Source organism: Parasteatoda tepidariorum, chromosome 11, assembly GCF_982258835.1.
Source record: "Parasteatoda tepidariorum strain Cologne lab strain chromosome 11, Ptep-v5.0, whole genome shotgun sequence".
In the NCBI taxonomy this organism is placed as follows: domain Eukaryota; kingdom Metazoa; phylum Arthropoda; class Arachnida; order Araneae; family Theridiidae; genus Parasteatoda; species Parasteatoda tepidariorum.
In genome coordinates, this window is record NC_141765.1 from 26791713 (window position 1) to 26816252 (window position 24540).

Below are 24540 nucleotides of genomic sequence, written 5' to 3' on the forward strand. Positions count from 1 at the left end.
TCAATGGCCTTTCCTTCCGTTGTAACTGCCTACTTTGTTGTTAAGCTAGTTCTTCTATTTCGTCCTAAATTTTTGCACACCAGTGTAATTTGACTTCCCGGTATTCTGCTACCCCTTAAAGAAATTATGCTTTATTCCCCATTTGAATAATGATTCAGAAAAGAAAACATTTTTTATTTAATTATTTTAGTTTTTTTTAAATAATTTTTAATAATAATTGTCATGTGTTGCAATGTGTTTCGTGCTGTTACTATCATGTGATTGGTACTCATTTACGATATCGTGCTGTTTTATATACTTCAAATAATTCTAAATGGAAACTCAATTTATTCAATGTGAACTAAATCTACAAACGCTGTTTTAACGCTGTTTCTTTGGGCATTAACCTGTATACGCGACCCTCGCACCCTTTGTGCTTCGTTTCCGACTACATTTATAACACCTTTTAATTTCTTAGAATTTGTAATAACACTTTTTTTCCCCGCAGTACAGTCCTTCTGCTTTCTCAGTCATTGAACTCCGTATTTAATTATTCAACATTTTATTTTCGTGAATGATGTTTTTTTTTCCTCTCTGGAGTAAAATACTGATACTACAAAGAATTAACTCTACCCTTGTGTCATTGAAAAACGTAAACAAAACAAATTTTTATACAAATAAATTCATAACTTATGAGATGCAATAAAATTTCATGAATGTAAAAAAAATATGTACATAATACTTAATATTCACAGATTTCATTGAAAAAAATATTTTTTACAGCAAGCATTCTACTCATTAAATCAGATATTTTCCATTGAATTTCTCAAGCTTAATTTTAAAAAAAATTTCTGCAATCGTACCTCTTTGCTATCTTTTAAAATTTTTTGCTTCTTAGCTTGCTCAGCAGGTTTCTTTGGAAAAAACTGTGAAGATCAATGCTTATGCAAAAATGGTGCAATCTGCGACCCAAACAATGGCACATGCCATTGTTTTCCAGGGTGGCGTGGTGAAACATGTAATTTGGGTGAGTGATGATTCGATTAAGAGTGACGTTAGTGTTTAGCTGCTGAGAGCTATAGTATTAACACCCAAATAGTAAAATAACCCGTCAGTTTCCCTTTTAATTTAACTGAATGATTCGCTACTAAAACGCATGAAAAATTTGCGTCTTGACACTGAATGAAGCATGAAATTATTGAATTGAGCGATTTCGTTCTTTAATAAATTCTTTTTAGTTGAGACCGCAATTTAAATATTTTATTGAGGTCAAATAGCTGAAATTGATTTCTGTAGTTACATTTATTTTATTTTATTTATTTATTTATTTTTTACTGGTTGCAAACTACATTTACAAAATGTTTTTCCAATAATGTTTAACATCAACTTTCAACAACCAGCAATTAACCGACTTATTCCGTCTTTAACCCTACGAAAACTTTTCCATGTTTAACTTCAGATTATTAGAGTACTACATAATGGAATTGGAGAGCTATATAAGGGCGCGTTCAAGGAAAATATAGACCGAAAGTAAACTAATAGGTTGTCAGAATCTTGATCAGGTTTGCCACTTTTGGGAATTTTCTCTGATTTTTTAAGTTTTACAGATTGAATTACAGTGGAGTTATTCTGCTTGTGATAACGCACAATGGTTGATTCATAATTGAATGCATGGTTGATTCAGAATACAATAAAATCATATTTTTTAATAAACTAAATACAATTAAACTTCGAATTTCTATTTCTAAGTACTAAGCGATTATAAACCACTTACTTGCAAACTGATTAATTTTATGTTGTTATGCTTGCTAATAAAGCTGCAAAAAAGTAAATAAAATGATAGATTAAAATTCAGCTATAAATATTAACATTTTCCATTAACTTATAAAGCAACATATTAAAGGTGTAATAAAAATATTATTAGCAAATTTTTATCTAAACAATAACCAATTTTTTTATAAATGTAAATAATTGATTTTTAATTTTAAAACAAATTAAAGCATAACAATGTAAGATAATGTACTTATCTTAATAACTGATTGAGCTTGACGAATCGCTTTTAAATATACTTTAGTCTGCATTAAGGAACAAATAACAATAAAAAAAGGTAACAAATATTCACCGCCTGTTTAGCGCCACGACAAACGTGCGATTAAAGTCGCCAAGTGATGCATTTTTTTTTATTTACATCTAGTCTATCTTTCCGCTGAATGTACTAACGGAACATACCCTTTTCTAAACCCATTAAATGTTACATTTTTCTTGTTTTGAAGTTTCTTAATGCTGCAATATTTAAAAACTATTAATTTAACAATTTATGCTGCATGAGTGATTTTTGAGTATCTAACATCATAAATCACGTTTCACAATATTTACTGTTAACCCAATTTTTGAGTTAATTCGACATATTGTTTTATAGTTTTTATATAGAATAATAATTTCATTAAATAAGTGCTATCTCATACGATGTTTTCAATAAATAGAACACCCTCGATTTTAAACTACGATAGTTATTTTCTTGCTTGTCCGGTTGGTTAATTTTACTATCTAATAGCCCGTTGATAATTAAAAATTACCATTTTTTAATAACTAATTATCATGTATAAAATATACAGTGTATTCGGTAATTACAGCCCTTGTCAAACAGGAAAATTTATGTATAATACACATATTAAGAATCGTAAAAAACTGATATTTAAATCAGGGAAACATGACTAGATCAAAATCTAAGAATTATTATTGTGAACGTTAGGATAAAAAGTTTAAAACCTTGTTTAAGTGCTGGAGAAATTTTTAAGGTACTTAAAATTTAATCGCTTAAAATCTCCCTTGGTATTCAAAGTGGTTTTCATGCTTTTAAACCCTATCCTCAATAATGTTTCTTCAGTAATTCATTTGGTTTTTACTTTTTCCTCGCTTAAATATTAACTTACAATCCTTATTCCATAAATTTAAATGAAGTTTAACAATGTTTAAACAAAAGTTTATGAATTATAATAAAACTAAATAAAGAATTGAAAAAAATTAATCATCATAAATATGAACTTCTTAACGGTCCTATCTGCAGGGCTTATACAACTATCTGATATTAATACGGTGGTTATTATTTTTCCAAAAACAAAAGGTGAGAAACAACTATTTTTAATTTTTGCAAATCTGGCGACTATTTGAAATATTTATTATTGCCAAATTAACGAGTTATGATCAAAATTTAGTTATCCATTCTAATTAAAAAATCAGAATATTTGAAAAACCAACCATATGGAAATAACCAAAAAATGAACGGACTGCGATGGTATTATCGCAAACTGATTGAAAAAAGGATTGCTCACATACAAAATTGTGTGCTCTATTAAAAGTATTAGCATGTAAAAAAAAACAATTGGAAATAGTCAAAGAAAGTAGATAAAAACGATCGGAAGACGTGGATTTACGATTGAGCAGCCACGATTCTATCAGATCTAAAAGGGATGAACTTAAAAATTCGCGTGTTGTAATAGTAGCGAATTAAAATAACGTAGTATTTAAAAATAACGTAGATGTGGCCGAAAAAAATAGAGAGATCAATCGAAAAAACGTTCTAAAAAAGAAGTGGATTTAAGATGGAATCGGTGCATCAAGAAGTGTTTACTCAAATAGGAAATTTTGACTTAGTGCGAAAATGGCCGTGTAAATTATTGCAAAATGACGAATCACCGCGAATCAAGCACATCAAAAAATTATAGATTTAAACTTTGCATATCCTTGATTACATTGTATTAAAATCTCTGGAATTCGAAAAATACTCTGTAAATGCTTTTAAAGTTTTTAATGGTTTCAAAGTTTTTTTTCTTACGAATACATATAAATGATTCAAAAGTTCACAGTACGACGCCACTTACATTCACCAACCTTGTGGTAAGCCTTTTAAGCTTTGGCATGATTACCGAAAATTCTCCAAATTTTAGAATTTAATTCTCCACCGCTTAATGAAATATTTTGTTGAAAGCGGAGGAAACCCCTACAGAGAATTTAGGACACTGTTATTTATTTCTGAAGATACTATTTAAGATACTATTATTTATTTCTGGGGTCAACTATTTAGACCAGCGGTCCGTAGATCAGTCCGTAGAGCGGTACAGGGCAGCTCGAGAAACATTAAATTATTTCCATTTTATTTACTGTGGTGTATTTCTCTCTGGTTTGTGCGATTTTCAACGAACGAGAAGACTACCGGGAGCTCTGAGACTTTAAGCCTCACCAACGCATGTAACTGTATTTCATTTTGAAGGCATATTTAATTAACAATTAAATTAAAACTATTAAATCAAAACGGTTTGAAATATAAGCATTCAACGCCTTTCCCCAGCAGACAGCGGTAAAATTATAAAATGTAGACAATAAACGGTCCGCGGCGACAAAAAGGTTTAGAAACACTGATTTAGACTACTTCTTTTCACCTTGGGGGCTACTAAAGCATTTATTTTTGAATACTAACTTCACTGGTTCTGTAAAATTTCATTTTTTCTGCCACTTTTGGTATATTTGAATGCTTATTATCAAGGTCATCAGTTCAGCATTTCGAAGAAGAAGATTAATTTATTAATATTGCAATATAATTTAGAAGTACTCTCTTATAGCAGCACCTGTTCGGGAAATATACAGGGTGTTCCTTTATGAACGCTTTACGAAGTAAGTAGGGTTACTTCTTTAAGAAGTAAGAGCTCTATTCACTTAGCCATCCCAGCATGGCAAATCCTTGAGGAAAGAGGGTTGGAAAACATCGAAACCAGTTTAATTACCAATTGAAACTTAAAGGCATTTCTTGCAATTTCCTTTTACCATGTTTCAGCTTACTCTGGTAATCAAACAAGTTTTTATATTTATCTCGAACTTCATCAAAAGTGATTTGTTGGATAATAATGTTTCCGTGTTTTCAAATATTCCTTATTGACTCTTACTGTGCATATAATTGTTGCTTCAGTTTTGGCAATGTTTTTAAAGTATATATTAAAAGTGATAATTACAAAACACCTCGTATATATTATTTGTTCTTAAATTTTGTTTTTAAGTTTTGATTTCTTTTAAAAAAACAGTTTATAATTTATGTAGCATGAACACAAGAAAACTATTTAATTTCTTTTAAAGTCTTTGTCTAAAAAGTAATTTTTTTAAAATTATTATCATATTAATCATTTCATTTTTTAAAAATTTCTGTATTTGACACTTCTGATTGCACAGTAATATTTGTTTAAAACATAATGAATCTTTCTTTTTTTTAATGAAATTACAGTTTGCCCCAATGGTACTTATGGTTATGCTTGTGAAGGCGTTTGTCTTTGTCAAAACGATGGATTATGTGATCCAAAAGATGGACGATGCAAATGTAAACCAGGTTATAAAGGTCAACACTGTGAAAAAGGTAAAAATAAAGTTCACACGATTTATAACAAAATAGTTATAGTTAACAGACTATAATTTCTTTTCAAATGCTGTTTCAAATAAATTTTAATTTGAGGGAGGTCAAAAAATAAGTTTCCTCTCTAGTTTTCTACAGGAAATCGAACAGCAATCGAGCATAAAAGATACCCATTTGGCACTATTTGATAGAACAGATGGCGCTGTCGCAACGTATACGCAAAGCGGAAACAAGCTTATCAGTCTGATCTCGGAGCTCTCGTTGCTGAACTATTTGGAAGTTGGGACCATCGATGCTTCGTGGTATTGTTACACACTGTCGAAATTGAAGGAGGTTATTCGGGGGGAAAATCTCACATTTGATGTTCTGTTGTTGGATGGCAATGCGATCACAACTCGATTACTCGGCGATCACGACGCCAAACTATATAACAACATTTGGTTGAGAGTGCCTTGACCATCCTCCGTACAGTCCCAATCTCGCCCACAGTGACTTCCACTTGTTTTCGGTTTTGAGGATAAATTTCGGAGAAAGACGCCTTAAACGCAATAAAGTCGTACAAAGCTGTTCATTTATTCGGTATGCTAAGCCTAGATTTTTCCTGGGGGGGGGGCTTTTTGAGGCTTATAAAATGGTACGACAAATGTGTCTCGATGTACTTTGTAATTTTGTGGGAAAATTAATTGACCACAGTCGCCATGGAACATATTTTCGGGCTCCCCTCGTATTTAGAGTAAAAGTATAAGCATTATGATGAATGAGAAAAGTATTATGATCTCGTTTAGATTAAAGTGAAACATTTATTTCAATAAGTATTTACTTTTCCTTTATGCCTGGCTGATAGGACACTCGGCTTATGTTCCTGAATTCGAATCCACGGGTCGAAGAGACCCCGTGTATTAAATGTAGACTGATGCACGTTAAATCTGTCGGGGCCACGAATTCCTCCAAATACCCATAACAAATCAATACGTCTGGGGGGATACTGAATTGGAAATTGATCATTCTCTGGTTCAAGTCAGAATTTCGATCTGTGGGTAAATGAATGGAGGATGGTCCTTCCTGTAAAGTGGGATGTGACGTATGTGTGACTGACGTCTTATTCATGGCCATAGATGGTGACGCTGAAAAACAAACTCTGCCTTCCCTTAGCAAACTTGCTAGTATTGGCAAGTGACATTAGTAACAACTTTTTCCATACTGTTTATATTTAAAGGTTGAAAGTAATAACAAGAAGAAAAACAAATCTTAAATAAAAATATTTTTATTTATACAATTAAAAGTTTTATTTTCATAATTAAAGAGAAATTAACAAAGAAACTGACTTCTCAGTTCTTAGCCTCAAAGTCTCTTTGTATAAAAAATAAATTTAAATCAATTGGCAAGTAAAATTTAGGATTCCTATCATATTACGAAATTAACATGCATGTGTATAACATGATTATGAATATGATATATATGATAAATTATAATTATATAAATTAAAATTTTATAAATTATGAATTTCTTTTAGTGTGTCCTCATGGTCATTTCGGTGCCCACTGTTCTCATATGTGCTTATGTGGGAAAGATGAACCTTGTCATCACATTACAGGAAAATGTTCATGTGATCCAGGAACTACAGGAAAAGGTTGCGAACAGAGTGAGTATTGGTATCAGAATTATAAAATAATAGAGATATATCATTTAAACAAATAATAAGACACAGAATAGAATGTACCAAAAAAAAGTAATTTAAAATAAAAATATAACTATGAAATACTCTAACCCAGAGGTCGCCAAAGTGGTCTATATAGACCCCCAGGGGTCTATTTAACAAAAGCGGGGGTCGATCTGAGCCAGGGGGTCGAATGGGGGTCGATCCAAATCGGAAGGGTCGATTGGGGGTCGAAGAAAAAACAGTTCTTAATACACAAATCACACATACCTAATTAAGTATGTAAAATTTGTGAATTTCTTTATAATTGAATTAATATCAGTTTCTTCATAAAACATAAATTAATAAACGTATATTTATTTGGGTGAAACAAGTATTTACGTTCCAGCGCGCAGTGGCACGTACTCTGCACTTCTGGTTTATAAGTCATATGCATATGTGCGCTTGTCCAAATGTCACGTGTGACGAGCATTGACGCTACAAACGCAAATATCATACGCAGTTTCAGCTATCTTTGCAAACTGTGAACAGTGTTGAATATTTGCAGCGTCATTATTAAAACTTTTATAGTTTTGGAAAATTAGTTGTTGTTTCGATAAAACCATTCGTTTAGTTTAGATATCAATTTTAATTATCAATGCATGTAAAAAAAGAAGGTAAGCATTAATAAGATGGCAGCAATATATAATTAATGTACAGCCCGCCACAAAACTATGGCACTCTTTGTATTTTTTTACGAAAATTACAAAATTGACCAATTTTAACGAAAATTAAAATTGACAAATTTTGACGAAAATTAAAATTGACCAATTTTGAACCCAATATAGCGAACCTTGCAAAAAAAAACACCCTGCGCACCAATCTCATTGATTAATAAGCACTAAATCTTTAGTTACTTTACTTATTATTTCTACTTATTCAAAATTACTTATTATTTAATAAATATTAAGGTATTTAAATTTCAACATTAATATATTTTTCATAAAACTATAGTTACACAATGTACTATTACTTTAATAAATGTTTAAAATCATAAAATAAATGTACAAACACGTATCTAATAGAGTTTTATTTTAATTAACAGAAAATTACTTTTATGGGGGTCTATGGAGATTTCTAAAAATTATATAAGGGTCGATGATCAAAAAAGTTTGGCGACCCCTGCTCTAACCTATAATAATTGAAGAGAACATTTCAATTTTTGACATCAAGAAATACTTAGAAGAATATTTTTAAAATTTAGAGGCACATAGTTCATATTATTTCTCATATTTATCAATAAAATTTAAAGCTTTCAGAAATTTGAGGGACTGGCAATAAATTACGAACGAAAAAGGCGAAAAGAGAAAAAGCATACAAAAGTACACAATATGTCAGAAAATATCGCAATAAACTTGTAGCTTGTCTTGATTACTTCGGTGATTTTATGTAATAATTAAATAAAATTTGCAATAATTACCTAATTTAAATATTTATGGAGATAAAGGATTTATATAATTTTAAAAAAAAAAACATTTTTTTTTTGTCTTACGTTTTTTTCTTTCTAACTTAAAGAATATTCAATGAAATTAAGCAAAATTTGCGAAAAAATTTTAATTAATAGCAAAATCCATCTTTTTAAAATTTGTTTTCAAATTTTAAAAATCATATAAGATTTTAGCATTTAAATTCAGTTGATATTTAAAATTTTTTATTTTAATTTTTTCTAACCTGTTAGATTAAACATTATCAATATTTTTATTTGTAGAAACCAATTCGGATCAATGGTTTATAGTTTATATTATATGGTTTATAGTCACAGTTATTTTCTAAAATTTGTTATCATAAATGTGAAAATAAATTTATTTGCGACAAATAAAGCTCCCAAAAATTCTTTTTCAATTGGTGTATAATCCTTTTCTGCATCTGTTAAGCTACAAGGTGTAAAGACAATTGGCTGCCCATTTTGAAACAAACGATAACCCAATCCATCCTTAAAACTTTAGCTTGTAGAGTAATGAGTTTTTTGCAATGCAATAACCCTCGAGGTTCTAGAAATTAAGTTTTTCAATTCATTTTTCAACCAATAAATTGAATTTAAAGGAACCTATTGAAAGTCAACGTTTTGCTTTAAGAGCTCTCTTATGATGTTGTAATACAAGACAAACTTGCACAAATCTCCTCAAATAGTTAAGCATTCCTAATATTCTTTGTAACTCATGTTTGTTTTTCGACTGTTTTAGATCTATGATAACTTTTACTCTGTCTGGATCTGATATGATCTGGTATTTTACTCTGTCTGGATCTGGTTACTTTTCTAGGTCAATTACAAACGAATCAAATGATTCCCCTTTATCTTGATTTTGCTAATTCAAAATAAAACGTTCAACAACAGTATTTTTCTTTGGCATTGTATAAACCCAAAGAAAATAAAACTTTCAACAACAGTATTTTTTTTTTTGGCGCTGTGTAAATTCAATATTCTTTATCACTGCATCATAATCATTTTTCTGTTCTTCAGTAGTGTTCAGAGTATTAAATACTTGTACGTACTGAATCTTCTTCAGCTTCATTTAAAAATAGTGCTGCTTTTGCATCTGACTCTTTCTTATCATGATGCTTTCAAATGTATCGTCGCTTTTTAAAGCGCCGCAAATTCTCAGCCACATTGTCGTTGAAACTTAATCCTTGTGGTGGTTGACAAAATTCTATTATTATTTGCTGCATGAAGCAAGTACGCACACATTAAAATTATCCACTACTTTGCTTACTTAAATATAACATGATTAAAGGACAATGTTTGAACTATAAAACTTACAGCATCTACAATGAACATCAAATCTCCATCAATCTACACTTTACTTCCTTTAAGTGCTCCTCAGTGCTTCCCTTAAGTGCTTTACTTCCTTTAAGGGGGGACCCCACCCTGAGATGGTAAAATATTAACGCTTTTCTTGAATTTTTTTAAGTAATAGAGACAATGCAGAGACTCCTTGTTTTTTTTAATGTTATTTAGCTACAATTTAAGTCTATTTTAAAAAATTTTCTTTCACAAAATAATAAAAAATAAGCTGGTGGCAGCTCCGTGTGTGGCTGGTTATCAAAAAGTAGCACCTCACTGGCCTCATAAGTTTAGAAGTCCTGAAACATAGGAAAACGATTTTGTTTAGATTTTCTAAAACATAAAGACATTATCTTAAAAGTAGCATAGCGGTTTTTTGATATTCGCAAAATTATCAAAATGGCGGCAAACTTAAAAAAAAAGTTAAGTTTTTCATTAAAAAATATTCATTAAAATACTAATATTAAAATATCGGAAAAATCCTATGCTACTTTCTAAAGAATATATTTTTACGTAATTTAAAATAAAGAACAGCTTATTTCCTTGTATAGATCATGAGAAAAACATTAGGTCAGGTCAAAAAACAGCGTTTTGAGAAAAACGCGTTTAAAGTTTTGACTTATGGTAGGGGAAAACGTTTAATTTCATATATATAATGGTCGATAAATGAAATGCCTACAATAAGTTTCTATATACAGTCAACAGAATGGATGAGACACAAAAAGAATGTCACCCCTCCTAATCCGGCCGAACGGGCCTTTCTACCTGCTTAGCGACGGCGCTCTATTTTCCGGTATAACTTCCAAACGAAGTTAGCTACCGAGAATTCGTTTTAGACAGACATTAGGACGGGTACAAAGATTCGAAAAATGCAATAAAATTTTTTTCGAATTTTTGAAATATTCAGGGTGGGGTCCTGATAGTGCTTAAATAACAAAAATTAAAAACGCAACAATTGAGTAAAATGTATTTAGTACTTTATTCGTTTTAATAACACGAAACGTGTATTTTTTAATTCAGCTTGCCCAGAGGGAAGTTACGGTGAACATTGTAAAAAGACCTGCACTTGTTCTCCAAATCATCATTGTAATCCCGTTGATGGCCAGTGCACTTGCAAACCTGGATTCCAAGGGCCTAAGTGTGACAAAAGTTTGTTCAGTTTGTTTCATTCTTAGTTTTTAATATCTTTAAATGGCTTAAGTTTCGGCAAAACTTAAATTTTAGAACCCATTAATATTTTGCTGAATTAACAAAGTTCGAGAAAACTGTCTAGAACCTTCAAACAGTTTAATGCATTTTTAAAATTTGTTCGAAATGGATATGCAATAAAAAGAAAATGTAGCAGTCATGCTGTAAAATGCAGGTTATAGAAACCTCCCGAAAATAGCGTGAAACACGGTTTCTTACGGTAAATCACCTTTTGCTTCTACTTAATGTATTGTAAAGATTTTTTTTTTCCTAATTGACAACAAAAAATAATAATAATAAATACAGGCACTTTTTCGAAATAAACATGTAACATACAAAAGGATTCTCGATTATTTGCGATAAAAACGAACCAAAGAAAAATCAAAAATTCACTTCTATGCTTGACAACTCACTAAAATATGAATTTTAGCTTTGAAATATCACATTTTTATGAAAGATAATTCTACTTAGAAAAAAAATAGTGAGGATTTGGAATAAAATTTTGCACAAAATTCTTAACTTAAAACTAAAAATAATATTTTAAAAAAATCCTTGTATTTTGATATTGCAACGCATCATTTAAAACTTTATACTTATTGAAATCTTTCATAAAACATACAGTTTAGTAAGATGCGCATAAAATTTAAATAGAGTTTCTCTGGTGTATAACTTTTTTTTTATTTATTTCTTCTTTCTTAGGTGTTATTGCATATTTTCCTTATTTTTTGTTAGATAACGCTTAGACATTGTCACACTATGCATTATATTTATGTTATAATATTACTAAGTATATGGCCTTGTCATTGCTAACAAAAACTCAACATACTTTACTCTTAATTGACGTGTTTATTTGAATACATGAACTTTTTAGTGTGTCCTGATGGAACATTTGGAACGGATTGCAAAGAGCGCTGTTCTTGCAAAAATGAAGCCGATTGTGATCCCGTAAATGGAGAATGCATTTGTAAGCCTGGCTTCACAGGTTCATTATGTGAAGATAGTAAGTTTTAACATTTTAGTTTACTTTCTTTTTTTCATCATCGCACTTTATTATTACTGAAAATGTAAATTTATTATATCGCTTTCCTTTCTTTCACAAAAATTGAAAAGATCACAAATGTTTTGAAAAATAACGAAGAAAATGAAAGCATTAAAAATGTTTTGAAAAATGACAAAACATTATGAAAAGTTTTCAAATCTAGGCTTGAAACGAAAATTTTAATTTAAGGTGATGTTTATGATTAAAAAAAAATAAGTAAAACGTAAAGTAGGTATAGATAACTCAGTTTTATTGAAAGTTCTTTAATTAGGCGGCTATATTTCGAATGATGATTTGAAGTTCTGGAGATAAGTTTCAATTTAATTTATACGGCTATTAATAATTCTAGTGTCTTCTTAGAATCATCTACGCTAAAGTGATGTTTTACAAAAAGATTTCTAATAAGTAAATGATTAAAATAAAATATTCCTCTTAGTACTGATATCAGAAGCAATCATGGTCACTATATGAACCACTGGATTTCATTCACTACTTCGTTTAGCACTTCAACTTAGATATAAATATTAAATTCATCTTCAAAATTTTATAAAAAATTTTGCGATCAACATTTAAAAATTTATTGTATTCATTTTGTAGATCTAAATAATATGATTTCCTCTTGTGAGAGAAAATTACCATAAAAAATTCTTTGAGAGAAAGAAAATTGAAAGAATATATTCTCTACACCACGGAATCCACAGGTACCACAGAATCATGCATTTTGTATTTACCCAACAAAGATAAGCTCCCCAGGGTGCTTATCAGGAACAAAAAATATGTTTTCCTGATAATTTTCTCAAGCCCATCAAGAAAAACTATAATTTTATAAAATCACCTATTTTTCTTAATAATTGTGTAAACACAAAATGCATGATTCTGTGGCACACAAACGGTCTTTTGTCTTAAAAAAAGACCACTATATGTTCTTGGAACAGAGCGAGTTTATAATTCCCGTTTTTTTATAAGTCATATAAAAAAATTTATATAAAGTATATAAAGTCAGTTTCATCGGCTCAATATAGCTGATTTCAGCACTTCTTCTTTTTCTTCAACTGGGCTATATCTGCATTTAACCTTTATTGAAGATTGATCTATGTTTTATTTGTTCTGATATTTTCGTGCTAATTCTGAAACCTAACTGATATTTTAGAATGTGCAGCTGGATATCATGGGGACGATTGTCTTCAGACATGTCATTGTCAAAACGGGGCCTCTTGTGATGGCAAAACTGGGAATTGCATCTGCTCACCTGGCTTTACAGGAGAAACTTGTGAAGAAAGTAAAGCTTTTTGTAAAAATTTATCATATTTAATTAAGTTACACTTATTTCAGATACACTTAATTTAAAGGATTATTATCAAATATGAAAAACGATAAGTCACTAAAAAAAATTTTTTTTTAAAAAATGTAATATTGATATTTAAAAATATCTAAGAAAGATCTAGAACATGAGGAGTAAGAGAAAGCACTTAAAAACTATATGTACACTCAATTTATTGTGAATATTTAAATTGAATTTAAGAACTTTTATGATGGTTGAATTTTACTGCTTAGCATGAAACAAAAAAAAAATTAAGTGGGCGAGCATTTATTTTAAAAGTATTTTAATATAGAATTAAAAATAGGAGTGTAAAGAACTTACTTAGCCCGCATAAAATTAATAACTCTTGAAAAGAAGCCTGTCAAAATATTACGTCATCAAATTCAAATTTACTATCCAAATTTAATTAATATTACAGATGTCACTACAAACTGTGAAAAATTACAAAACAAAATTTTCAAATTAACCTCCAATTGCATCAACTGCGTAACGCAGTCACATAATTAAGAGGCATCTACTCTTGCAATCTTTTATTTAAAGAAAAATTTTTAGTTTGCGTTTTCTCGATATTTTTCTTTGTACTTAATAAACTCTTGGTGCTATAGTATTATTTGACAGCACAATACCCTTAAAAAAAAGCATAAAATAAAGGGGTCGCTTTATTGAATTAGGAGAAATAGCGTTTGATATTGTTTAGAGCTTTTATGAGTTTTTCCCCGACACTTTAAAGCAACAAAATTTTGTGATTTTGAGTAAAAAATTTAAAACTACACGTTTCTCAATTCTTAGGTTTTTTAAAATCTGATTTTATTACAGTTTAAACACCGGTGAAACACTGGTAGCGTTTTCACCAGTTTAAACACTAGTGAAAACCGATTTCGATGACGCTAAAAAATTCTTTTGACGTTAATTGCATAAAAGCAAAGATACTTATCGAAAATCTGGAAACAGGCAACTGTATACTATTGCAGAATCGTATTCTCATAATTTTGTCAGAAAAAGTTAATAGAGAATCTAAAATACCACACGGTTTATATCTCAAATTGTGATTGGAAGGGTGCGTGGCGTTTTAAAAAGTGCTTAAAGGTGCTTATTTTCAGAATACGTATTTGAAAAGAACTTAAAGGTGCTTTTTTTATTCGGGGTTTGTGAAAAGTACTTAATTTTTTATCTTTTGAAAAGAGATTTTCTTCTTTGCCGTATCAATTGTCGTTCTAAATTACAAAAAATGCATGGTTTTTGCAATTTTCCCTGCTATATTTATCAGAAACTAGTTATTTTATCAAGATAATTTAAAGTTTTTGAAAATGTTTTTGAATTTATTGATTTAATTTTTATAAATTAAGAACTTTAAACGATCGAAAAGAATTATTTTTTCATTACTGCAAAGATCCTAATTATGATTTTTTTTTTGGAAAGTGATTAAAAATAATTTTTGAGTGCTTAAAAACTACTTAAAAGGTGCTTATTTTTGTTGAAAGTCTGGCTACGCAAGCTGGATTGGGTGGCCACTTTGTATTTTACATAAATCGAAAGATGACGAATAAGATGTCAAATAGAATAAATATCCATCATCAATTTATTTGTGAAAATTTAATAAAGAGGATTAAAAGCATTTTTAGAATTTTTCCTCTCAGTCTCCCTTTCGACAGTTAAGTTCGGTTGGGAAAGGAAAGGCCTCTTAACTGGCATCAGTACAAATATTTTAGTTCTGGGCTCTAGCCTGCACTATAATATTATTTCATAGTTTTCCAGTCATCAGCACCAACTGTTGACAAGCTTAGTCACTAATTTTAAAACTTCTTAGAACAAATATTTAGTTTCCTTTGCATAGTGCAGCAAACAGTACCTTTTCATATTCTTTAGTTTTTTAATTGATTTTTAAAATGTTCGGTCATTTTTGGGACAGCCTGTTTAATTTAAATATGATTAAGTTTACTTACCCGTTTAAATTAAGTATATAAAATTTAAAACCATGATTACATTAAACAAGTGAACATAAATTTACTAAGAACGCTAACATTTTGCTTTCTTTTTGTTTATTAGCTTGTCCTCAAGGAAAATTTGGTGACAATTGTAAAAATGAATGTCAATGTGGAGACAATAAATGTGATCCTAAAACAGGGAAATGTCTCTGTCCTCCGAATGCAACAGGATCTGATTGTTTAGATGGTAAAAATAATTTTTTCACTAAAATTATCAAGCTTATCAATCAACAAAAGAAATTATGTTCAATAAATTTATTACTATAGGTTGCCCTCATGGGTTTTTTGGCCCTGACTGTCAACTGAAATGCCATTGTAAGCACAATGCCTCTTGTGATCCTGTAACAGGATGCTGCCATTGCCCTAATGGATATATTGGACCCCTTTGTGAATATGGTAAGTACTAGTTGTTATTTTACTGATATAGTTGCGAAGAAAACCTACCCCTCCCCATATTACCCTAAATATCTTTTCTTCAGTCGATAGGATTTTCAGGATCTTTATGCTAATCTTGTTGTTGTTGACGTATGCCTGCTTAGGCAGAGGGGTGCCATCTTTGACCAGGAATTCGACTTCTACCACACCCATACGTCACGCAATAGAGTGGACCCATTCATACATCCGTTCATTCATTCATCCACAGATCGTAATTTTGACCTGAATCAGAGAACGATCTATCTCCAATCCAGTACCCCCAGAGGTTTTGATTTGTTATGGGAACATGGAGGACTTTGCGACTCGACAGATTTGACGTGCATCAGTCGCCATTTAATATACGAGGAGTCTTCGGCCGGTGGGATTCGAACCCACGAACTTTCGGACATGGGCCCAGCACCCTACCGACCAGGTTATCCCGGCCCTAATGCTAATCTTAATCGTTCAAAGAAGTGACCTCATGAATGCTATTGTGCAAGATGCTGATTATGTTACGCAATCGGACCCTAAAACGTTCTTTCTCTGAATAAGCGTTCCTTTTTTTCGACGGATTTAGATTTTTGACTTAAAAATGAAGGATAGTATCCGCAATCTTGTAAGCGCGGTCCTAATTGTTAAGTCAAGAGAGTGGTCAGAAGTTTGTTTAATTTCACTTGTTGTGTATTACGCCATTTCTCGGGAAGTTTTTAAATAAATTTTTAAAAAATTGCACTCAATTTGATTCATTTATAAAAAAAAAATAATTCCATATAAGATATATATTTTAAAAATTATTTTGTTTTTATTATTTATATAATAAGGACCGAAAACTTTTTTCAATTGCGAGTAATACAAATTTTAACTTCATATTTTGTGCAATTACAGAAACAGAAATAGCAGAATTACAGAAATAACAGAAATAACAGAAATAACAGAAATTACAAATTACTAAATAACAGAATACAAAATTTGAACAAAATCGGTTGAATAGTTCTTGAGAAATGGTCTTTACGAATTTTATTTTTGTGAAGGTATCGGTTTTTCGTCGCCATTACCAAACCACGCCATAATTAAAAACCGCATTTCTTCCCCCCTTTAACGTTTTTCTTATTCACATTGATTTTTTATATATTGAGAGTACAAAATATTTTTTTTAAACCAAAAATATACTTTTTTTTACATCGTTAACTGTTTATTTATTGATGCATTATTTTTAAGCAGAAATGTTCGAAGTTTTTAAATGATTACAAGGGGGAAAACTCGGGAGTTTCACGCCAGTTATTTTTTATTATCAATAGTAACATATCGTTTAAAATGATTTATAAAAAAAATTCTAATTAAATATAAAAAAATTAAAAATCTTAGAGGTTTTTTTAAATTGACCATAATTTGCGTTTAAAGCGAATTTGAGTCGGGTAATTTCGTGTCCCCCCCCCCCTCAAAAAAATCTATTAGCTCGTTATGAAATTGCTATTTCACCCTAAGAGTTAATAAATAAAAATATCGCTTTAACAAAATTCTGGATTTTTATGTTCCTTATTATTTGGTCATTTAGAATGTCCTACTGGGTGGTTTGGAAAATCATGCCAACAACAGTGTGAATGTTCTGGAACAACATTATGTCATCCTGCTACAGGTGCTTGTAGCTGCTCTGCCGGCCAATATGGGCTCAAGTGTGAAAAAGGTAAAAAAATATATCAGTGTAAACTGTATTTGACCACACATTGTGCATTGTATTAGTAGTCAACTTATTTACGGGTTTATGCCTAGATATATATTTTTTTTTTTATAATTTATTCCTTCATTCCTTGTATTTTATTGTTATTCTTATATATTACCTATTAAAATTTAAGTCAATGCTACATGTAAAACACGATTTTAAAACTTTTTTAAATCAAATACGCTATTTATGTTATTACTTCACAATTATAATAAATTTTAATTTATGTAAGGAATATGAATTATGAATTCTTACAAAAAAGGAATTATTAATTTGTAATGAATAAAATATTTCTGCTGATATTTCTTCATTTTTAATTTTATGTTAAAATGAAGTGAAATTAGATCTACGATCTTAGTTTCTTCTTTAAATGTGTTATATACGATCAAAAATAAAGGAAAATACAAAAAAAAAATGCAATGAATCCACCAAGGTATATCCTTAAAGATAAATTAGCTATTCATAACATTTTGAAAGAAAACAAAAAGAAATATGTAAAAAACTTAAATTTTACTGTCTTGGAGCCCAATTATTATACCACTTAGGGATTCAAATTATAGCGGAAAATTCGTTCGTTTTGTATTTATTTATTTTTTCATTGTTGAGCGTAAATAAATCCTCAGAGCTGAATATTTTTTTCAGAATCCATTTTTTTTAATTATGTAAGAAAATATTTTTCAAAAATTAAATAATATGTAATTGCCAGAAAGTTTCATTACATAGCCCTTGCCCTTTTATATTCATATATTGTGAATATTCTTCATACATTTTGCAGTCGCATTTTCTGAAAAAATAACATAATAATTTTCAAATACTGCACAATTTCTGAATATTGTAGATTATTGTCTTATTTTATGCAACAACCAAGGACTAAAAATAAAAATAATCAATCGTTTGCATTTCAAACAGCCTCACTTTTTCTCTCTTTAAAGTATATTTTTGATTAAAAAAAAATAATAATAAAAGACTATCTGGAGACACAATGTGGATAACAAATCATTTTAAACAGCAGCTTTTAAGCTGTACCAATTCTTAAAAAACTAATTTTAAAATATTTAAGCAGAAAAGAAAAATGCAAGACTGTTTTTTACTCCAGAAATCATAGATATCAAATACTTCATGCAATATTTTTTACCGAAAATTGTTTCTTCTGAATGGTTTGCTACTAGCCTAAAAATAACTTTTACTTTAAAAAAATATATTATTTATATTTTTACGAGATTGTATCAAATATAAAATTGCATTTTTTCTGAGAGGACGCTGACTTGGAAATAGTTGATTTTCAGGTAGTTAGAGTAATTAGAGAAAATTAAAAACAACTCTCCCCTGGTCTCTAATAAATGAAACAAGTCTCTGAAACTGTTGAAAACAAGCCAATGACTGATAAGTTTTTGCTTGAGAACAGGTGAATTCTTCAGAAATTCTAAGATTTCAAGCTCAACGGAAACAACGAACTTAAAGCTTCTTTTTTTTTTATCTCTTAGATGAAAAAGAAATTTTTTTAAGGTTAATAAGTCAATATTTGAAGCCACGCTCATCCAGTTCAATATTTTTGATTCACATTGATGGATACACTCGAGCTTTGCTGTTTGCTGCTGATCTTTGCTCAACACTATCTTTCAAAAATTTCTTAGGCAAGAGTTTTTGATAGTGTATTTCCTTACACACAAAGCACACCGTAATTTTAACCTTCTCCTTTCACTACAAATTAATGATTATAGATTTATTCCATGAAGACTTGCATTGTTTGCTAGCTTTTTTTCGATAATTTAGAAAGTCAGAAACACAACTCTAGCAGAAAACGAAGAATATTTTAAGATATGTGTGTCAGCTTCATCAGGGGACACACTGCCAGCCGACACACAGGAGCGTTTCAAAACCAATACCAAAAACTGATGTCAGTGGTAATAACAAAAACATTTTGATATATTATTTGAAATGTTATTTACTTATTTTGTCTTTTTCTGAATTTTTGTAAATGTAGTTTGAAAAATTTTGTTCATTGAACAGCTTGAACTAAAAGGGGGGAAAAGCTAGTCTGCAAAAAAGAAATCATTCTTGCTTTTAGTTTATACAAATTTATAGATTTATAGCTTTCTTTATCTTTTTTGTATGTTATGTGTTATGTTATTTTTTATGTTATATGTTAATGTCTGAACAAAAACTGATAAATCAAATTTTGATTTTGATTTCTGCCCTGCTTTTTGCAATCATACAGAAAAATAACGTGATTTTTGAAAGGTCCATCATAATTTTTTTTTTTTTTAATTTTTCTTTTATTCAGTATGCATGCAAGGATTTTACGGACATGGTTGCCAAGAATCATGTCGCTGTGGAAGTCATCCATGCGATCCAACAACTGGGGTATGCCTTTGCCCTCCAGGATTCACTGGATCTTTCTGCAATGAAGGTATAATAATATTTTTAATCTGCAGTTAAAAATTACTCTATTTTTTGAATTGATAATTACAAAATATTACGCTTTGAAACCTTAATACTAATAAGAATTCTACAAATGGCCAAAGTGAGACATTAATGTCCTCTAATTTTATGTAAAAGAAAACTGACCTAAAATAAAAATCGAACCACCCTGAATAACTTTTGATCTGCTAATCGTATCTTAATGTTTCGAGGAAGTGAAATCAAATATGCTCACTAATTAGTGCAGATGATGTTCTAAGATACGAAATCAGACACAAGAACGTACTTTCTCTGAATAAACATACTTTTTTTTTCGACGAATTCGGAATTGTGACCACAAACTATAAGAGTTTGCCGCAATCTGGGAAATATGGTCCCAATAGTTTAACTAAATTCCCAATTCGTTTAACTAAAGATAATTCCATGCAAAATATAACTATTATTATATATTTTTTTTATTATTTTTTTTCTAAAAATAGTCGAAAAAGTTTTGAATTGTAAGTCATAGAATCTTTGCCATCATTTTAAAGAATGCAATTTTAAATGGCAAAATACAAAATTTGAGCCAAAGCGGTCGAATAGATCCTGAGAAATCGAAGTTTGAAAACGTCGTATTTTTAAAACTAATTAATTTTAGTCTGTTCAACGAGAACTGATAGTGCAAGTAAACATAAGGGTTACTGTTTGATCGCCAACGTTTGCCACTTTAACGGTTCCTTCGCTGAATGGGCGATTTCGTTTGAATCGACAGAGCTTTCGCTTTTATAGAAAAACGAAAACGATATTCGGTTTTTGATACCTTAAAATTAGATAAGAAAGTGCAAAATTAATATATTTACAGGAAAATAAGTTTCTAATTGTTTCAGTAAACACATAATTTTATTTTGAGAATAGTTTTAATGTATTTTTTTTAAAGTTTAAATTACATTAGTTTTAATATATTTTGCATAAATATCCATGCAAAACATAACTTTTATAATTCCAGCGTAAAAGTCGTATAGAATTGAAAGAATATGTTAAAAAAATACTCTTTATTTTCATAATTACAATTTTTTTAAAAATTTATTAATATTTAAAATAATTTTATGCTTAAACGATTGATTTAAAAACATATTTGAAGGAACTGCATTTTTTTGTATTTATAAACTGTTTATTTTTCTAAAGGTAAGTATTACGAAAAGAATTGCAGTAAACGAAACTTGGAACTTTTTTATATGTCTCACAAAATCTTTTGTTAAGAAAAATATACCCACTTAACCTACTAAAAAAAAGCAGTTTGTAAACCTCGAATTCAATGGGTTCACGGCAGAAATAATCATGAACTTTTCTTTTTACAGCATTTTTGTCGAAATCATCAATGTCATCCAAAAAAGTTTTACGAGATTTAGTCCTCTTCGGTGAATGTAATATACCATCTCTTTTATAGGCTTTAATAATTCTGAAAACAGAAGCTGTGCTAACTCCCGATGCAGAAGCTGCATGATCAGCCACATCAATGATTGGAACATCTGGTTTTGAATGCACTTCTGTTTCATAAATGTTCAATATTATTTCCTTCTCAGCTTTACTTACTTTTGCCGTTTTTTATGAGGACTTAAATCCATCACTTTATTTTCTACATCGCTCATGAAACACCTGCAGAAAGACACCACGGCGTAACAAACAACCATTTAAGAAATCAGAATTTTTGCTTGAATGATAGGCGCTATTTGTCATTATTCCAGCGCCAAGCAGACAACGGTATTGTGCCAAATATCACCCCGCTTTGTTTACTTTCACTATCAGTTATCGCTAAACAGACTATAGCATATTTGAGATTACCTCTTGAACCAGTAAATTAAGTCCTAGAACGTGAAGGTCTGATTGCTAGATCAAAAGTTATTTAAGGTGGTCCGTTTATTTTTTTACGAACTTCATCTTAAATATTTAGTTGGATTGTAACCACATTATTTTCATAAGAATATCCCTAGAGGGAATGTTTTTTAATTGCTCTCCTCTTCTTTTAAGCTTTTAATTTTAGTTACAAAATAGTCCTTAAATAATATGGAGAACTTATTAAAAGAAAAATACCTTTGGACATTTCATTAAATTTATTTGAGAAAATCTACTTTTATTTACCTAAACATCAGGAAGCTGTTTGCAAAACTTCTCTTTCGATTAAAGTCTGCCTTATTTGTGTACTTTAAAGAATATATATTTTTCTTTAATTTATAGCTGATTATAACATATTCTCAAATCTGATATTTAGAGTGCTTTCTGCTTTCCAAATGACACTTAACCTATTCTTCCACTAAGCTCTTCGTATAAGTCCATTTGAAACAAATCTCTAAACTAAGCATCAGTTTTCTTTTTGTGAATATTTATAAAATGTAACAATGCAATACTTTTCGAATAAATGAATACATGGAAAAAAATATTAATTTTTTCCTTTTTTAAATTGAAGTTTGTCCCAGTGGCAAATATGGACCTGGGTGTCGCCAGCGTTGCAAGTGCCAACACGGAGGGACATGTGATCCGATAACTGGCAAATGCACTTGTACATCAGGATGGATTGGATCGACTTGCAGTATTGAAAACAGTAATTTGTGTTTAATTTATCAGCATGAATATAACTTTCTTTATTCTTCTCTCATAGGGGGTGATATTAAAAAGTCTTACAGTGTGATTTAGAAGAAATTAGGGTTGGTTAACAGACTCATTACAGTGCGTTTTTTTTTTCTTTCTTTTTGCCTGAAAACGGACCTATTACAAACTTGCCTGTTTCTTTGCGTAAAATCAGTATTTGTTTAAATTTGGAACAAAGATGCGGCAGCGAGAATGAGAATAATAATTTATTATTTCATCATAAATATTTTCTAAGTATACATTTTCGCAATGGCAGCATACATCAAACGTATCATTAAGAATGTAACCATTTTTTTCCAAAAAAAAGCTGTTCTAGTTCAAGTACTTATTAAATTCGGTAATTATTTTCAGGCAAATGATAATAATGATAACTAAATAAATAAATATAATTGAGATCTAAAAATTTCTTCCCTTTAAATATTAGCTAAAAAATTATTAATTTCTTAAAACTGATTTTAACTTATGATTGAACATAGATTTTTTTTATTGATTTGGATGTATACCGATATGAGTAACACCCATACACAAATTAAACTGTAAGAGTAGAACTTTTTTTCTTAGTTCATATAATTTTTGATTTAGATAATTATTATGAAGCTCTACATTGCATCTTTCTATTTAAAGGATTTTCAACTTTTCTGATAAAAACGCTATCTTTAGTTATTTTCCAATTAGTTTCCTGATTTTTAATACTTACATACAAAATATTAAAAATAAGTGACCCAGGTATTAATGCAATAAAAATCAAACATATTTAACCACTTTCTACTTAATCTATATGAATAAAACTGAATATGGGGTATGATAGATATAATATAACATAACTGCTGAATTTTAGTCATAATTGATTTAGTCACTAATAAGTCATAATTGATTTAGTCACAATTGAAATTGGTGCGAAAGATAATATTTTCGGTAATTTCTATTTTTTTTTTTTTTTTTCAGGATCATTGTTTGGACCTTATGATGAAGATATTATCATTGGCATCAGTTAATCCGATGAGCTTAAAAAATATATTCTAAAGAACTTTATCAAGAAGTCATTACACAAATCATTTAAATGAGCATTTTTTGAATCAAGTGCCAAGAATGTTTAATGAAACTCAGGACTGTGAAATTTACCAAAAAAATGAAGACACAATACAAAGAAGATTATCATTTATAGGGAGCAATTGAAAATTGCTGTGGCTTAAGAACTTAAAAGCTAGTGTTGATATTTAAATATTGATAAACTATAAAAGTGAACTATTTTCTCAGCCATAAAATTCTACTTTGCATGGTTTTGGTATTGAAAATGTGCCATTTAGAATGTTTTACTGTCATGTGTTTCAAATATTTTGTTGTGAATTAATTTATATTTTTGCTTAAGTGTACATAGATTGTCATTAGGTGATAAAATGAATGTTTTGTTCTATATCATTTTGAATGTGTACAAAATTGGATACATTTTTTAAGAACTTACAATTGAAGAAATAAGAAATCAATAAAAAAAAAAGACTTAAGAAGGCTAAAATTTTGTTAAAATATTTGATTTAATTATTTCAGGCTAAACTTAAGGAAAATATATGCAATGTAAGCTTTTTTTGTGTCATGATCAATGGGTGATATTGCTTAGCACAACCGCAATGAATTGCAATGCTAATACACACAGCATAAAACGGATTAAAAGCATAAAATTGAATTTTATAACTGGTGTACAAGTATTTAAAAAAATAAACATGAGATGATACACACATGATTAAAATTTAAATTTTCAAGGTTTTTACATCTGAAAGTAAAAAAATGCTATGTCACTGAATAATAACCATTATATTTTAGAAGTTTGAAATAAGAAACTTATTTTATTAGTAGTTTTTGCTATTGCAGTTTATTATTTTATTTTATTAGTAGTATTTGTTGCTATTCTCTAGCCAAAATTTCAGTGATAAGTCATGTAATAATGAGATAATGCACAAAAAATTTTTAAGTTTTC

At 29.6% G+C, this 24540-nt stretch overlaps 1 protein-coding gene across 2 annotated transcripts in view; it reads left to right on the forward strand.

Annotated features, from left to right (window-relative positions):
• The window catches only part of LOC107439276 (uncharacterized), a 288195-nt gene extending 264114 nt beyond the window's left edge, over window positions 1-24081 (forward strand). Inside the window, exons 25-36 of one of the 2 annotated variants that reach the window (XM_087154669.1) lie at window positions 878-1006; window positions 5252-5380; window positions 6891-7019; window positions 10876-11004; window positions 11915-12043; window positions 13233-13361; window positions 15450-15575; window positions 15656-15784; window positions 17358-17486; window positions 19807-19932; window positions 22387-22521; window positions 23514-24081. In XM_087154669.1, coding sequence (XP_087010795.1) covers window positions 878-1006; window positions 5252-5380; window positions 6891-7019; window positions 10876-11004; window positions 11915-12043; window positions 13233-13361; window positions 15450-15575; window positions 15656-15784; window positions 17358-17486; window positions 19807-19932; window positions 22387-22521; window positions 23514-23563 — 1469 coding nt within the window. In that variant the 3' untranslated portion in view covers window positions 23564-24081. The remainder of the gene's footprint in view (window positions 1-877; window positions 1007-5251; window positions 5381-6890; window positions 7020-10875; window positions 11005-11914; window positions 12044-13232; window positions 13362-15449; window positions 15576-15655; window positions 15785-17357; window positions 17487-19806; window positions 19933-22386; window positions 22522-23513) is intronic. The other variant, XM_087154670.1, reaches the window with a different exon arrangement.
• Window positions 24082-24540: the final 459 nt, after the last annotated feature.